At 38.4% G+C, this 16,871-nt stretch overlaps 1 protein-coding gene across 1 annotated transcript in view; it reads left to right on the forward strand.

Annotated features, from left to right (window-relative positions):
* UXS1 (UDP-glucuronate decarboxylase 1) overlaps positions 1-15,940 on the forward strand; it is a 60,113-nt gene extending 44,173 nt beyond the window's left edge. The window contains exons 10-15 of the mRNA XM_027640935.1: positions 5,390-5,509; positions 9,645-9,688; positions 10,685-10,745; positions 12,100-12,157; positions 13,634-13,737; positions 15,119-15,940. Coding sequence (XP_027496736.1) covers positions 5,390-5,509; positions 9,645-9,688; positions 10,685-10,745; positions 12,100-12,157; positions 13,634-13,737; positions 15,119-15,250 — 519 coding nt within the window. The 3' untranslated portion in view covers positions 15,251-15,940. The remainder of the gene's footprint in view (positions 1-5,389; positions 5,510-9,644; positions 9,689-10,684; positions 10,746-12,099; positions 12,158-13,633; positions 13,738-15,118) is intronic.
* Positions 15,941-16,871: the final 931 nt, after the last annotated feature.

Genomic DNA, 16,871 nt, shown 5'->3' on the forward strand with positions numbered 1-16,871 from the left:
GGACTTGCCATTCGGTATATATATAACTTTAAAATGAATTGTGTTTGAAATTATGGAGCTACCTGGAAATCTAGGTATTAATGTATGCTCTGGCTGAATTTAAATACTGATCAGAATCTGACACTACCTTCATGGCAGGGATTTGTGACATCTGCATAGGCGTGTTGTAAATACAAATACGCAGCATTTTAAGTGCTTAACATATTAAAGGTGTTTTGTGAACTAGATTTTTTTCTTCTCTAATATCACTGACCTGTAAGGACATTCTCTAGAGCTGAAGGAACACTTCAGGTCTCTACAGGTTGTTACAAGGAGATTTTTCTTCTCCTTGCACTTTCTTCATCCTTTTTTCTTATACCAACTGTATGACTTCGAAAGTTTCAGTGGTAGCAAATGGGCTTGGTTGTACAATAAATGATGTGATAGTTTTTGAATTACCTTAGAATAGCTTAAGTGTTGTTTCAGCCATAAGATTGGAGATGTGCCTTGGTTATGTTCAGGGACCTGCATTATGCTGAAAGTATGGAGACAGATGATTGAGGCTGTCCTTCTTAGGTTGTTTAGGAGCTTTACTGTTTATGAAATTCAGATCTCAACATCAGTATTTTTGCAAAATAATTCTAAAAAGCTATTAGTAACTAAGAATTAATGTCATTTTGCTTATGCAATTGACAGTACATATATATAAAATTCCTTGGACCAAGCCTCATTGTAGACCATTGTAGCTTAAACACGTCACAGGTGGATCCAGTGAACACTGTGCTAGTAATTCTACTGTGATTACAATTCATGAGTTTGAGAGCGATTTTCAGAGTCAATGATCTCTGAAACACATGGGAAAGAATATGAAACAGTAAGAAAGTGACTAACAAAACAAGGAATGCAGGCAACAATCCTAGTAATTTGAGCTGAAACATTGATAAAGATTTGTATCAGGTCACAGTTACAGCAGTGCAACTGTCTGGACTTTTTCTGGCAGATTTTTTAACTCCAGTTGTGTAGCTTTTCCTCTCCTGATTTTGTAGGCAGGGAGGTCTAACTCATAATTGCTGTTCCGATAGATCCACAGACTTTGCAAAGAAGAAAACACTGTTAATTAGTAGGAGAAGCTTGTCTGATATCCTTATGAATTACAGCCACAACATACATGTTCAAGCTGTTTCGGTTAAAAGAAACTTTTGCCATTTGAGTTGTATTCTGTATTGCTCTGTTTTCTAAGACAGTCAACACAAGGCAATACCTTTTCTTAAAAGGCTTATAAAATTAAAATGTGTCTTTTAGAAGTAGGATGTCATCATAGCATCCTTGATGCTTTCTGGAGCTGGGATCTCTAGATCTAAGTGTCAAAGACTGACACTGAAAACCGTGGACAGCTTTGTTTTGCAGGCGAGACTGACTAATTAATGCTGCATTTTGACTGACAGCTGTAGGATAGTCTTGAGTATTTGTTCAGAGAAGGTATCTCTGTAAGCCATAACAATCTTTCTTGCATCTTTGCTGTCTTCCCTCTCTGTCCGTACAGGCACAGTCTCTGTGAACAAATTTATACTGTTAAATAATGGAGTGAACTGACATGTTTTGCTAGCCCATGCTGCTGTGTTTTATTAGCTTGTTCCCAGCCTCTTTTTTTTGATTGCTCAAGGAACTTGCTGATCAATCTGCTATAGGAAGGCATCATCTTAAACCGTGAGGACAGAAGTCAGTTGGTCACGTTTGATCTCAGCATTAGGGATAGATCTTAAGCTCTCTTTTGTTTAGCAGTATAAGAGCCAAAGAAGTTTTTCTCCTTTCTCTAGGATGTAATACAATGTCATACATGACTCACTGCCACAAATACGGGGGTGTAATTGACTTTGCTAGTGGGAATATGGTGGAAGTAGTTATTGGTACACGTTGTTAATACTCAGAGTGACTGGACATAGGTAAGAGCATAGTATAAGTATTCACAGGCAATTAATACAAAAAGGAGCAGAGTTATTCAACATACTAAAAGGATCACTGCAAAGGAGATGTTCATCAAACGTCTATAGGAAACATAGGACAATTTTTAAGTAATTGGCTCCAAAATCTCTTTGTCTGTCCAAGAGTTTCTTTTGAGAAGATAGATCTCAGTTTTAAAGGCACAAATGAAAATTCAACTGCATGGAAAATAGATTTTTCAAAGCAGTAGGCTGCAGAGAAAAACTTTACCAGGTGACACTATGAATAAAAAGATACTGATTTTAAAAGACAACATTACAGAGGAGTGAGGAGAATAAATAGAAGGGAGAAGAAATAATGGATTAATTGTGACTCTGAGTAAGTACCTATAGAGAATGTGTTGTTTTTCTTTTCTACATCCTTTGCTAATTTCCAGCCAATACTGGAAAACAAGGCTGCTACTATAGCTTGTGCAGAACAAGAGAGCCTTTTTTATCAGCATTGTTTAATGAGTTATTTTTATCTTGAATACTAGCTTCTAAGTGCCTTATTTTCTGTACCTGTTATTAGTGGCAATATCTGGAAAGCCCACATGAAATACAATCCCTCCCTGAAGGAGTCAGTGTCCTATTTAAGATAGAGTGCTGGGTAAAACAAAAGAAGGAACAACTCTATCACAGTATGTCTTTCCAGATACAGTGAAGGTTTGGGGAATGGCTCTGTAACATGCTGCTAGAAGTATATGTTTGAAGTCTTACACTGCTGTAGTTTTTTAGCTAGCAGGAAATAAAGAGTATGTTCCCAACTTGGTGCATTTTGCATGGAAAAGGACTTCTGATCTTTTCCGGGTTTCAGCAGCACCAAGTGGATGTTGTGAGGTTGTTTTTTGGCTCTGTTGGGGATACAAGCTTGTTATGTGGCAAAGATTGTAGCTTTTCCTGTGGCACAAGTTACCTCTCTGGTTACCATTTGTCATGGTTTGAGATAGCCCAAAATCCAATTCCCTAGCTCCATCCTCCCTCCCACATCTCAACCTAATGTGAGATGGGTTTTTCCAGACAAAACACAACCAGACTCAGAATGGGGGAAAGGGAATATATTACAATGACTGTACAAATAAATACTATAACACATTATACACAAAATCACAACTATCTCTACCATGACATATAGTATTTACAATGGATCAGATCTCCTCTCCCCTCCAAATAAAAGTCCAGGAGGGAAAGAAGGACAGATCCTTTCCAGTCTCTCAGGGCAGGAATCTGTTCTAGGGCAGCAGGTCTCCTCATCTCATGCATGCAGCAGTAACTGGATTGTTGTAGCTGGATCTCTGTTCAATACACACAAGGGGGTCTCCAAGCCCCTTGGCCCGTTGTCTCCAAAACGAGGGTCTCTCTTTTCCGTGGACTGCGTAGCAGGGACAAGCTCGCGTCACCACGTCATACCACGAAGCTCAGGGGTCTTCATGGCAGTCCCTTTCCTCAGGGGATTCAAATTCCCCTTTGCAGAGCTCTGTGCTCTGTCTCAAGGCTGCTGGCTTAGCAGCAGCAGCGAGGGGGCCAAGGTCAACCCCCCCGCATTCCTTCTCCGTCCCGGTCCAGCTTCCCAGGACGCCTTTGAGCTTCTCAGCTCCTCTCTGCAAGTGCTGTAGCACTCCAAGACTCTTTCAAGCAAGAGTCCATCATCTTCCTCCTTCCAGGAGGTCTCAAGGAGTTTTAGAGGTTTGGTACAGTTCCTACCCCCAGAACTCCAAAGCTCTGCTGCGGGCCCTCTTCTGCTGCTTCCTTCGGTTCAGTTCTTATCTGTCCTGGCTCTTATCCAGAGTCTCTGGACACTGCCGCCGCTTCTGCTCTGTCTCTGTAGCCCCCAACTGGGGCTGGGGGGGGGCCAGAGGCCCCGAGGGGCTCCGGGCCCCTTTTCCTCGTGGTCTCACAACATGGCAACTTCTTCTACCAACAAACTACAACCCCTTCTCTTCCGGTGCTTGTGATATGTTTACATTTCTGCAGGAGCGCTAATTGGGCAGAACTTCAAAACTTCTAGGGGTCTCCACCCCTGGGGGTTACCACTTTTTCAGCCTCTGGGGGAAAACAAGGTTCAAACCACTACACCATTAGATTACAATTTACTTGCAAGTGTAAACAACGTTTGATAATGACAGATGAATCTTTACCTGCAGTTAAACAGAACTGAATGTTCTTTGACCTTCTCGATGCTGGGAGGTGTTGGGCTTTAGCTATACTACTTGGTATTTCCAATTTCTCAACACCAAATGATAACTGAAGTGTGAAATGTGCTTTTTGCCTCTCACTCTCACCTGTAAAAAGCTAATGCTATTGCTTTCACAAAGAATCTTTGAGGATTCGTTTATGAATCACTTGGAGACCCAAGAGAGAAGATCACGTTTTCCTTCAAGTGTCACTTGTACATGAAGTTGAATCAACAGCACAAAGTTTGCTTCAAAAAATTACTTCCTGTGACTGATGCAAGGATGTCTTTTCCTGGGAGGTGGGAGGACCAGGTAATATGAAGAGGATGCTTAGACCCGTGCTGAAGTTGGCATCTTCCTCCCTGACATATGACTGTCAGTCTTTGGCATGTCTGCTTACAGGATACCATGTTGCTCTGAACACAACAGTAGCCAAGTGTGTGTTGTAGCTCACAAGGGTCAAGCGTCCTTCTTGTAGGCTCTATCATGAACTGTGGCTTGTCCAAATGAATGTGTCAGTAAACAGAAAATATCTAGAGAGAGACTACTTTCGGTGTTAAAATGCTGTATCCAGAAAGTTTCAAATTTCACATATTTGTTGCATTTTACTTTGAAGATTTGCAGAATGTTCTGTAGAAAGGACTTCGGAAATGATAGAAAAGTTTCTTGGGAAAAACCAAGCCATTTAAGAGACTTGGCTTGTAATGCATGCATTTACACAGCCTAATAAGAAGGGTGCTAAGAAACATTGTGGCTGTGGTTACAAACACACTCATTTTATGTCCTTCTTAATGATGCTTATCTGACATGTTCAACTTTTCTAATCTATGGAAATGCTACCTTGGTACTATATCTGGTGTTTGTGAGACTTCATATGTGCAAAAAAAAGTAGGTAAGGCCCAGGTGAACTAACTTGTTATTGGAAGGATATTCTTGAAAAATCTTCAAGTTCTTCTTGGAAGCAAATGCATCTGCTGAATTCTTGAGCTGTTCTGTCTCTGATTTAGATTTGCATTATAAATACTGAGAACTAGTAAAATTACCTTGCTGTATGCACTACCTTTTTCAGCAAGATTAGAAGTATTTCATGACTAGAAAACAATGCATGTTAAAGCTGAAAGAGGGATTCTTAAGAAAGTTTTTGGACAGGAAAGAGTTAACTTTTCTTAAGAAAGTTTTTGGACAGGAAAATTTTCACTTTTAGGGAGAAAGACACATTTATTAAGGAAGTAAGAATTCTTTTTTCTTTGCCTACAGGAAGGAGTTGAAGTGAGGGTTGCCAGAATTTTCAATACCTTTGGTCCTCGAATGCATATGAATGATGGAAGAGTTGTCAGTAATTTTATCCTACAAGCTCTCCAGGGAGAACCACTAACAGTAAGTAATGACTCTTGCTGATAGGAAGAACCATTCATCTTTATATCCTGTCCGTGTGTGCTGTGAATGAGGATAGATTTTAGAAAACACTGATGTTCCACCCCTCCAAAATTTAGTCTTTCAGTGTACCAAATGTATAGAATTATGTATCTGACAATGTGCTCTGTTGGTGGTGTTGACGTTCCTTTCCCAGAAAGAAACAAGGCTATCAGATGCAATCTGCACAAGCATTTTAGTCATCCTGAACTTGAATATTTATCTGTCTCACAACTCTTATATGGGGACATGGCATGGCAAGGCTTACAGAGTCCTGTTTTGGTACTTATTCCTGTAGAGGAACTTATTCTAAACCTTTTCTGGAAGCTAGGCATCTAAATGTCTTTTTGCAAGCTTGGACTTCAGCCCAAATTTTCCATGTGTGTTGTAATGTTAAAGGCCTTCAGGCTACATCACGTATTAGTACATGAAACCATCCCAGACTGGTTTTTGTTACCACTGACAAACTGTTGTGGCATGATCCACTTCTATACAGCTCCATTTTCCTGCCAAAACAAGTTGCCACATCCAACTGCTGTGAATGACTCTTGATTATGCTTAAGCGAAGTCACAACACTGAGAGAGGCAGAGCTGGCACAGGCCAATACTCTGCCAAAGATGCTGCTGATAATTTAGCAGTACAGACCCTGTCTGACCTGAAACAGGGAGAAGTAGTTTGGAATCTGAGATCAGTTATGATTTTATGGAAACATTTACAGTTTATGTGGCATACAACAGAAATGTCATACAAATATTTGTTACTATTGCTTAGGTTAGAAGAGTGAAGTGCCAGGAAATCATAGTCAATGGCTTCTGCCAAATAACTAAAGGTGTTGCTAAGTACCTCCACAGGGCAACTATCTTGAGATTGAGACAGCATTCGTTCTATTGGAGATTATGAAATAGATCAGTCAGGAATTTCTCTAAGAAGGAGCAGACAATCCAAAAAGTAAAAGGATGAAAGTTTTGTGGCAACTCCAACTACTGTAATTCTTGTAGAGCAAAATCTGAAACTGGGCAGAGCACTGAAGAGTATAGACCGGGGAATAAGTCATGACCAAGCAAGATAAAGCTTGGTGTCCTGTGGTAGATCTCCCCTAACTTTAATGTTTCTCAAATTATATGCCAAAGTATGGCTATCCCCTGCAAAACTTGGGTAGTAGATACTACCTTACTGACAGAGTGAAATCCAGAACTCTTTACAGAAGAAGGAATATAAAGAAGTTCAAATTCTGTATGTTCTGCAAAGCAGTGCACATCATCTGACTTAAGTACACTGAAACTTCTGAAAGATTGGTCTTGTCTGCAGGTCAGCATTTGCTTGCTGTTTTTTCAGTGAGTGATAACTTAGGCAATTTGATACTATTTTTAATCTCATCAGTAATGAATCTACTTTGTTGTTTCTAGCCATTTCTAAATTTCTGGTTTAGGCTTGTGGTTATTTCAGAATAACAAGCATGTAGTAATGCTGTGTTCACCGCTTCTCCTAAAGATTTGATTTTTCTGCAGAGATTTACTAGTTTTGTGGAAAGTGCTGTCAGTACTCAGTGTATGGTAGCAATTGTGTGATGCTGACTGTGACTTAATGGCCAGTGTTTACTAGGGCATATGACATTTAATCTGTCATATGTCAGCATTAAGACTGCAGATGTCAGGTCTCAGTCTTAGGTAACTGAGTAAACCAGTGAGCCCAGCTTGCCTAGTCCCTGATAGGAGTCTCTTCAGCTCTGCGTAGGCTAATTGCACAACTGTGTGGGTTCAAAACATAAAAAAAGGGCACTTAAATTCCTGCAAAAAGAGTTTCGTTTTCTTACCCAGGCATCTCCCCAAACCTACAAGATAGTAAACAAATAGAAGCAGACAAGAGGATGGAGCTTCTTATTTTGACTGTTTTGGTCCTTGTAGGGCTTCCTTGTATCAAAATATGAGTGTAACCATATGCTGGCTTGTCAGTGTCATATGTTCCCAAGATGGCTTCTTTGTGCATTAAAGTCTGAGCCTCTAAATGCTATTTAGAAAATTTACCTTGCTTACAGAGGATCAGAAGGTACTCCCATTTTTTAGGTTTGGTCCCCAGTGCATATTGGTGCCATATTTGGACTCTCAAATGTTTTTTTCATTCTTGCATAGTTTCTCAACTTTTATTGACAGTAGGACTGTAATTTTTATAAGAAGAGCGGAGTAAGAACACTAACCGGAAGTTTTGTGAAGCCTTACTAAATATGAAGCAGTTATCTTGCTTTAAAACATACAATCCATGGGATATTTCAGAACATCAATAAGAGAAGTCTGGAGTCAGTGCTTTTCTATGGGAGGGAATAATGAAAGCTTTATTTTTATTTTATTTTTATAGCTGCTATACTGTGTAAAGTTTAACAAGAATGTACTTGTAATAGAGGTTAAATTAGAATATTTGCCCAACATCACTGCTCTGTAGGCAATAAGTGGCTGATGTTGAAAATTAATATGAGAAAAGAACTAAGGAGAGAGTTGTTTAGCTGACCAGGTCAGATGAAATGAGTTATGAGCAATAAGTAGTGACTGAGACCTAAAAAAATGTCACCCTTGTATCATCACAGAGTTTGGCTGAAAGGAATACCAAGTGTGTTGACCTCTTTCAAAACTGAATGTGTTCGGTCTCTTAGTTCAAAGTAATTGTTCAAATGGAGCAAATAATCTCTTGAGAAAACAATACTGTAAATTTGTAGAGTTATAGCCAATGCAAACATGACAATTGTTGCTTTATATTATTGTAAAGGAAGGATTTATTAGGAGAAATTGGGAGGTATTTAGGGGGGTATTATTCCACCGTATTGGAAGGTGGAAACTATATTGTATTTTCCAGCCACTACCTGCAGGTGGGAAAGATAGCCACACGAATGACTTGGCAGAAATCACACATAGATTACTTAGTTCTTAAATTACTTTGTTCTGTCAAACTTATCCCACGAGCTAAAAGTAAACAAGCAGGAATAAACACATAAAATCTGCTTCCTGTTTATTTGGGAAACCATCATGCTGTCAGTGTACCCTCCTGGTGCATTCCTCTCAAAATCATTTATTGGTGAACTCTTAGGTGGCTGATCTTTCTCATTACGTACTGAAATATGAATTCCTTCTGGCTCTGAGTCAGCCTCGGAGAGCACGAGGCTTACCAAGTGACCGATGGTGGCCTGTGCACCAATTGTACTGTCCTTTCTGTCCTCTCGGAAAACAAGCATGCTTTCTATTCTGTCCTTCCAGAAAGCCTTTCTGTTGTAGCAGGTTGATGGTAGGATGTGTGTGTCACCAGTTAAAACTGAAATGTTTTTACCACTTAAATGTGCCCACTGGCAGCTTTCAGAATTTCAGTACTGCACACAGTTAAACTGTGAAAAAAATAATGGTATCAAACGCCATTCTGTACACTTTGAGTATATTTTATTGTCCATTTGAACTTAAACAACTTGTTGCAAAGTACCAGCACATAACCTGAGAAAACTTTTTCTTTTTTTTCTCTCTTAAGGTTTTGATACAAATCTATGCAGGTGACTGTGGGAGTTATATAATCTAGAAATTATTCTATTTAGAGCCACATGACTTTTCTTTTTGGCCTGATTGCTTTAAGCACAGTGCTGTTTCTCTTGACAGATTTTTTAGAGACCACTAACATTTAGTGGTCTCTTTGAAGCTGGCTGTTGTTAACAAGTGAATCAAAATTGCTCATCATAACCACATCTTAGTAGCGTGAAGTTTGCTTTAAATATTTGATGCCCTTTTCTGACTGAGTGCATGCTGAACCCTCTTTCAGTGTTCCAGGAGAGGACAAAGCATCACTCTGTCCTACACCCCTGAGAATGTTTCCTTCATGCAGAGTTCTGATTAAAAAAATGCCTAAAGATATGTTTACTGGAGACAGATCCAAGAGGAAGATGACCTTGAAAGAACTGATACTTTGCCAAAGGCTCTGCAAGCACAATTTGTTTTATTTCTGGAACACTGAACTTGTGTCTAAGGTGTTTCTTCTTGGGATGTTTTTCTAGAATGGTAAGGAAAAGATAATTGAGCTAGAGAGGACCTCTGTGTTTATGTAACTTTTCTGTTTTCTGTATGATTTTAGGTGTATGGACCTGGAACACAGACAAGAGCCTTCCAGTATGTCAGGTAAGCCTTGTTTGTACTGGCTGATAATTTACTGCACTTTATGGTTCTCAGAGGTTGGCCAGCTTTGTATGTGTGTTCATCTTAGTCAAAAAGATTATGTTCATTCTTAGGCCAGCTTTACTTTCAGAAGAGAGACACAGAGATTTATAGAAGTATGAAAAAATAAAACATTAGTTGGTTTAGAACTTTTAATTGAGATATTAATGCATTTTTCCCTTCAAGACACAGCAAGTAATAGATAGGCAAGTTTTTAATGCTGAGCAGTTTGTCACTCCTTGCATTTTAATGCAGTGCTGCCACCTTGTGTCTTCGGGACTGCTGTGGTTGATGTGCAAACTGTGCACACAAGAAGAAAAAAACTAAAAAGAAAATGAAAAAAACCAGGCTGAGCTACTGGGTTGTTTTAATCATTCTCCACTCAGAAATATTCTTTTCCTCTGCTGAAAGTAATAACAGTGGTAATAGATGTTACAGAAACCCCATCAGGTCAAAGTAGCCTGATCATAAGTCATAGTGGAAGGGATCTGGGTTTCTGTGTCAGGGCCAAACTTCTAAGTTTGTTGCTGATAATCCAAAATAACTTTGGGTTATTTTGCTAGAGGAAGCTAACACCAAAATACTGGGTTTTAACAAACTTGGTTTAAGAAGTTTGGTTTAAGAATTTCTGAAAATGAAAAGACGATTCAAACAACAGGCTGAAAAGCAGGTGGTGGTGTCATGTGCCTCTGTATTGCAACTTGCTCTGTTCTGTTTGAAGTGTGTTGGAAATCTGCCTCTAAATATGCTTGAGCACTGGAGGAAAGAGAAAACGTTATTCATTTAGTAGTAACAAAGGCTTGAGTAAACGTGCACTCATTGAAGTAAATATGATTACTGCATTCCTCAACTGTCTCATCTGCTTTACTGAAGTTCTGAGGAGGCAGCTCTCTTTTTTGACAATAATATTATTTATAGAGAAGTGGAAATTCTCTCAATCTGTTCTTCCCTTTTTTTCAGTGATCTTGTAAATGGGTTGGTGGCATTGATGAACAGCAATGTCAGCAGTCCTGTCAACTTGGTGAGTATGAGAGCTCCACTCTGCTGTGTTACTGTGCAGTGGTCAAGATCACCTCCACTTTCCTCCTTGTCACTGATATTGATTTCTAGAAAAAATAAATGGAGCAAAAAAAAGTCTTTCCATTATGAAGAATGTATTCTCCCATATATTCTATTTATAAATAAGATTAAGCCCCTAAATGTTGGCGTCTTACAGTTCCAAGAACAACGTAAACTTGCTGGAGTTTTTAATTTGTTCTAGCAAAAAGATTTATGTAATTAGAATACGAGGGAAGAAATTACTACAAAATACAAGGAAATGATCAAAGAATGGTTTTAATGGAAAAAAGCACTGAAGGAATACTTAGATCTAAATAATTATAAACCACTTCATACTAGCCTTGATTAGAGGAAAATGGAATAGTATTTTATGATATAGTTTTTTAATATTGATTAGAAAATTACTTGGATTTTTGTTCTGTTCCATTTGTTGTCACCCTGCTCTCAGCAGTGGATATAAGAATAGAAAAAGGATGCATATGCCAGGTCATTTCTGTGTATACCATCTTTTCCCCAGATCAGATATTTGGCTCTGCAAGGCAGTTGTTCATTAGATTTTCCTTTTCTACTATGGACATGAGTTAATTTCTATGTTTCTATCCAGATGCTGATATATTTGAACTCCATCACATTTTGTCTCTAGAAAACTCCATGTTTAAATCTATATGTATCGGAATGTTCAGCTTTAGGCGAAATGAGATGTAGTAAAGAAGAGTTTTGAAACAAGGAGAGCTAGGAATGGTGGGAAATGGGTCTGGTGAAGGTCAGCTAATGCTATAGCAGGAGGTTTTCAGTATTTTGTTCTGAAATGTTGATCAGGAGTTCATGTGCAAACTGGTTAAAAAATGTTAAGAAAAGGAATATTATATGGGAAAGCAAGTAGTCCTTATGTATTGATATGTAAGCTATGCAGAAGCAATTGTTTGCAGCTAAATTAGTTTGGTTTCCTAACTTTGGCTGAAATGAGAATTTAGGATACTTCTTCATTGTATCATCTGTCCTCAACTCAGCTCAGTCCTTGATGCAGATTCCAGCTGATAATGTGGTTGAGTGGGCTACTGAGTGACCTATGCCTTTGCTGCGATTGAGGTGCATTTGCCCATTCTTTACTGATTGATTTTTTGGGGGCATCTCCATACATACACTGAATTACCAAGGCAAATATAATGGAGCTTGTTAAAGTTACGTTCTTTTTTTTTCATCAAAGTAGGGATAAAGCTTAATTAGCTTTTTCAGAGTTTAACATGCCTCATCTAGAATCATCTAGCATGTTGTAAGGTGTTTGTTACTGTAGTGAATATCTCTTCTGTTTGTAGGGAAATCCAGAAGAGCACACTATCCTAGAGTTTGCCCAGTTAATTAAAAAACTTGTTGGTGAGTATGATAAGTAATTCTTAGTAAAGCTTATGAAGAACTTATTGTTGTTAGATGATTATTGCTTGATTAATGTGTGTAACATGTGGAAAATTTAATTGGTCTTTGTATTTCTTAATAATTTTATCAAAGGTATTTAATTGTATCCTGATCATATAATTAAATATTAATAAGATAATCCAGATCCTCTCAGTTACATGTAAAATATTACATAAAGAGTCAAATGGATACATTTTCTGTGTATCTGCAATCTATACCCATTAATTTGTATAATGTTTAGATAATTTTTTAGCTTTGTTTTGCCACAAAAAATGAGATGTAAAGCCCATGAATGAAAAATGTCTTGCATAACACTTTAGCTGCAATAAGGATACTTCAGCAAGGTGGTTCTTCAGAATTGTGCAGGCTTTGCTCCTTCAACTACCATTAAAAATCTCTTGCTGTGGCAACAGTCTTTCTCTGTGTTTCACTGATTTAACAGTGATTCTGACAAACCTGCGAAGAAAACACTGTGGCTTCCTCTTCATTCTTGCTCTGATACCTGTAACAAATCAGAGCTCTCAGGAATGGAAGCAAATAGTTGTGCTTCATCTTCTAGTGTGGCTTCCCAATGAGATGAAACATACTGCTGCCATTAGCCACAGATTTTTAGTCTGTAGATTCCAGAAGTGCTTCTGATAGATGAGAAAAAGTTGAGTTCAAACATACAGTACAGAAGCTGATGCATCTGGTGTTTCTAAGAGAGGACTGTTCCCTCCAGAAAACTTCTGTGAATCCACAGATCAAGGAAAGAAATTGAAATATCGCAGCACCAAACCTATCAAGTATATAGATTAATTGTCACCTCCATTTGTCTGTTTCTTCACAAACACCTTGATCTGTTCCAGTCCACCCAGAGAGGCCATTTAGTTCTACATCCATAAAATTCCACAGTAACATGGCATGTATAATATTTGCTAGATATGGTTAGAGAAATTGTTCTGTTTCCATGTATTGTCATGAGGAAAAGCCAGTGCTATGTTGGTTATTTAAATCAGACCACTGATCACGACCCTCTGGGCCTGGCTGTGCAGACAGTTTTCAGTCCACCTGACTGTCTGCTCATCGAGCCCTCAATGAGGATGTTATGGCAGTGTCAAAAGCCTCCCTGCAGTCAAGACAGATGATATCCACTGCTCTGCCCTTTGCTACTGAAGCAGTCATTTCATCATAGGAGGTTATTAGACTGGTCAAGCATAACTTAATTTTTGTGAATCCATGCTGAAGTCTTTATGAAATGCTTTGTGAATCCATGTTGCTGTGGGACAGGTGGTTCACCCAGCTGTTGCATGCAGTGCAACTGTGTGCAAAGCATTTCAGTGACAGAATCGTGAAGCAGAAAGCTGCAGAAAGACCTACTGCTGAAATTGGTAGGCAAGATGTAAATGCAAAGCACAGTGAATTGCAAATGATAATTCACAGTTTCTTGTTTAATAGGCAGTGGGAGTGAAATCCAGTTTCTCTCAGAAGCACAGGATGACCCTCAGAAACGAAAACCTGACATCAGAAAAGCCAAGTTACTGCTTGGCTGGGAGCCTGTGGTATGTACAGATGAATTACTGTTGCTGTGTGCAAAAGCACAGAGAGGCAGATGAGGCTGAGGGAGGGCTACATGATAATGATACATTTCCCTTATCAGAATATCTGCCTAACACAATCTCCTGGACAGTTTTTTAGAAGACTGTCCCTCATCTGTTGCCCTAGCTCACGAGCTCACAATTCAGGCATTACTTGGTAAGATTGTATGGCCTGTGCCATCCAGAAGAGCAGATTAGTATTAGCATTTTTAATAGTCTTCAGTAGGAAAAAAAACATTGTTGGGATACACATTTTAACTTTTTCACTTGTGTATTATGAAATGTTTACCTTTCTTTTATCCTTTGAAATACATGGTACATAGTTACCTATGTTACCAAACCCAGAGCTAGTGGATTTGCTCTTGTTACTGCAGTCCTTATTCCTGTCACTGATGATAAGAGCTGGTTGGTTTGGGGAGGTAAGGTCTGCCTAATCCCCAGAAAAGCTGTAACTTTCTTAACCAGCTCCTCTATTCTAGCTAGTACAGTGGTTTGTTTTGCAGACAAAAATCATTCCAGGATATGTGAACCTACCTAGTAAATGTAAACCTTATGGAAGAAGGTGGATCCAGACTCTTCTGAGACACACAATATTAATAGACAATGCCTGAAAGCACAAGGATGATGGCAAGGGTTGCAATCACAAAAAGTTTAAAACAGTTGAGTTTTGTACTTCTGGCCTTCTGTGTTTGGCACAGGCAGTAACAAAACTTACTGTGAAGTAGCAGTGCAGTGTTGGTACAGCAAGGCAAGCAACTTTTTGTGCTGCTGTTTATATCCTCCTGTATTGGGGATAGTATCAGCAAGCATGCCAGAATATGGCTCCAGAGAAAAATGGAGTACTTGTATTTCTGTTGTTCCTGTCTCCATATTCTATGCCCATATTTAAACATCACAATTTGTAGAATTACAATTATTTGTATAGGATTTAAGAATATCAAATGAGATACTGGATGCCAGCTTGATACCATTCTGTGAAAGAGGAATTTTAATCTTTAAAAACAAAAGGGGCTTAAATGCTGTGTGTTTGTCTCTTTCAATGTATTAGGAATTAAAAGGAGAATTATGTATGTCTGTTTTGATACTAAACAGACCAATCATAAGCACATGTGAGATCTAAAATTGTTGGGTTTTCGACTTACTATGTCAGAAAATATATCTGCTGTTTAAAAGCTCAGATTCATCAGCAGTGTGGAGATGTAACCAGTATGTGGTGCTGTTAATACTTACATTGGCTAAGAGACTCCCTATCTGCCTTGTGATAGCTGTATTAAAAATATACTGTTGAGAAATGAGCTGATGTGAACTTAGAGATATATGATTCTCTCCTCACTTTTGGGAACAGGTCCCATTGGAAGAAGGTTTGAATAAAGCAATTCATTACTTCCGTAAAGAACTTGAGTATCAGGCAAACAATCAGTATATTCCCAAACCAAAACCTGCAAGGATGAAAAAAGGAAGAACAAGACACAACTGAAGACTATTCGTTGGACAGGAAATTCCCTGCTTGACATTTGACGGATGTAATTTTTTTTTTTTTTTTTGAGAGACTTTAAAACAGGTATCATGAAGAACGAACTGGAATTTCATTCTGAAGCTTGCTTTAAAGAAGTGGATGTGCCTAAAAATAACAAACAAATATTCCCTTTCCCTGCAAATCTTGCCTTGCACTTTTTAAATCTGTCTTTTTATGTAAAATAGAGTAGAAGCATCTTTTAGTATCTTCAAGTTTTATATCTTGATGTGAGATCATTTTGTTGTGACTGTCCTTGACAGTTTTATTTACTGGTTTCTTTGTGAAGCTGATGATAAACACAAATGGGATGGAAAATGCCAATTTATTTATAAAATGGGTACTATAAAATATGAGATGTTCTACTATGCATAAGAAAAAAGCTAATGGTATTGTCAGGTGAGAGACACTGACATCTGCATATAGAGGAGTTTAAAAGAATTCTTTATGAGAGCTTTATGTATTCTTTAAAGGAGAGATTTTTTCAAAGGTTTAGTTTTAGTTGTACACTTGAATTTTAGATATTTTCATTGATTACCATGGATAAGGATATTTTGAATCACTACTGTGTTGTGCATACTCTGGGAATAAAGTTAATGTATTATTGGTTACAGTGGTTGAATATGCTATTTTAATAAAATATTGAAACTTCTATTTACTAGTTTCAAGGTTTCACTGTGGGCACTTCTCTGGCCTTGCACGTCTGTGGATTTATTGTGTATTAATTATAAAGTAACAGTCTGTAAATAATTCACTCAAAGTTAGTCACTTTGGTCTTTCATTGCTTGTCTCTTAATAGATGTATCGTAAGGGCTGCAGGATGTCTGTTGAAATAGATTGGACAAAAACATCATGATTTATTCCACTTCAGGTAGTTGATAGTGATGCAGGAGTATAAGATTTTCTTTAAACCATGGAGTTCAGCTTCAGCCTCCCTGAGGAAACACTGAGGAAGTGTTTCTGTTTTAAGCAGTTACTGAATTGCCAGTAAATGCTTTCAACTTTGATAACAATGCCTGTCATCCTAACAAAAAAAAAAAAAAGGCAAAAATATTCCAGTTCTCCTTATTTTCAATAGTTCTCCTTTATTTTCATTATGTAATACTGAATATCTAGGAGGGGAGATTGGCAGAGAGTTTGGTTTATTGCCACTCAAAATTGAAAATCCGAAATCTCATCAGGCAAAGTGACTTGATTTCATCTCATTAAAGTTTGATGGTTTTATTAACTTTTGAGTATCTTTAGGTTGGTGGTCAAAGTGGGAGTTAACTTGTAGTGATGAGGTTATGCCCAGACCCAGAGAAGACTCTGAGAGCAGTGTGGCTTTAGGCCCCTTTGTCTGAGTGTGCCATCCACCAGAGCCTCATGGTGCTTGCAAGGATTGGAGGCCCATCCAGTCTGTCTGGTAAAGTTCCCAGTGACTCCAACAATGATGAGGCTACTGTGTTCATTGGTGTGCCCAGCCTGGAGTGGGGCTGTAAGGATCCTTTTAAAACAAAATGGGTTTTTCCTTGCTCACAAGCACACGTTTTCATCCATTGGAAATCTGCCATACAACTAGGATGGGGAGCCAGGGTGCATTTTC

The sequence above is a fragment of the Corapipo altera genome, unplaced genomic scaffold (assembly GCF_003945725.1).
Source record: "Corapipo altera isolate COAL_440 unplaced genomic scaffold, ASM394572v1 0, whole genome shotgun sequence".
In the NCBI taxonomy this organism is placed as follows: domain Eukaryota; kingdom Metazoa; phylum Chordata; class Aves; order Passeriformes; family Pipridae; genus Corapipo; species Corapipo altera.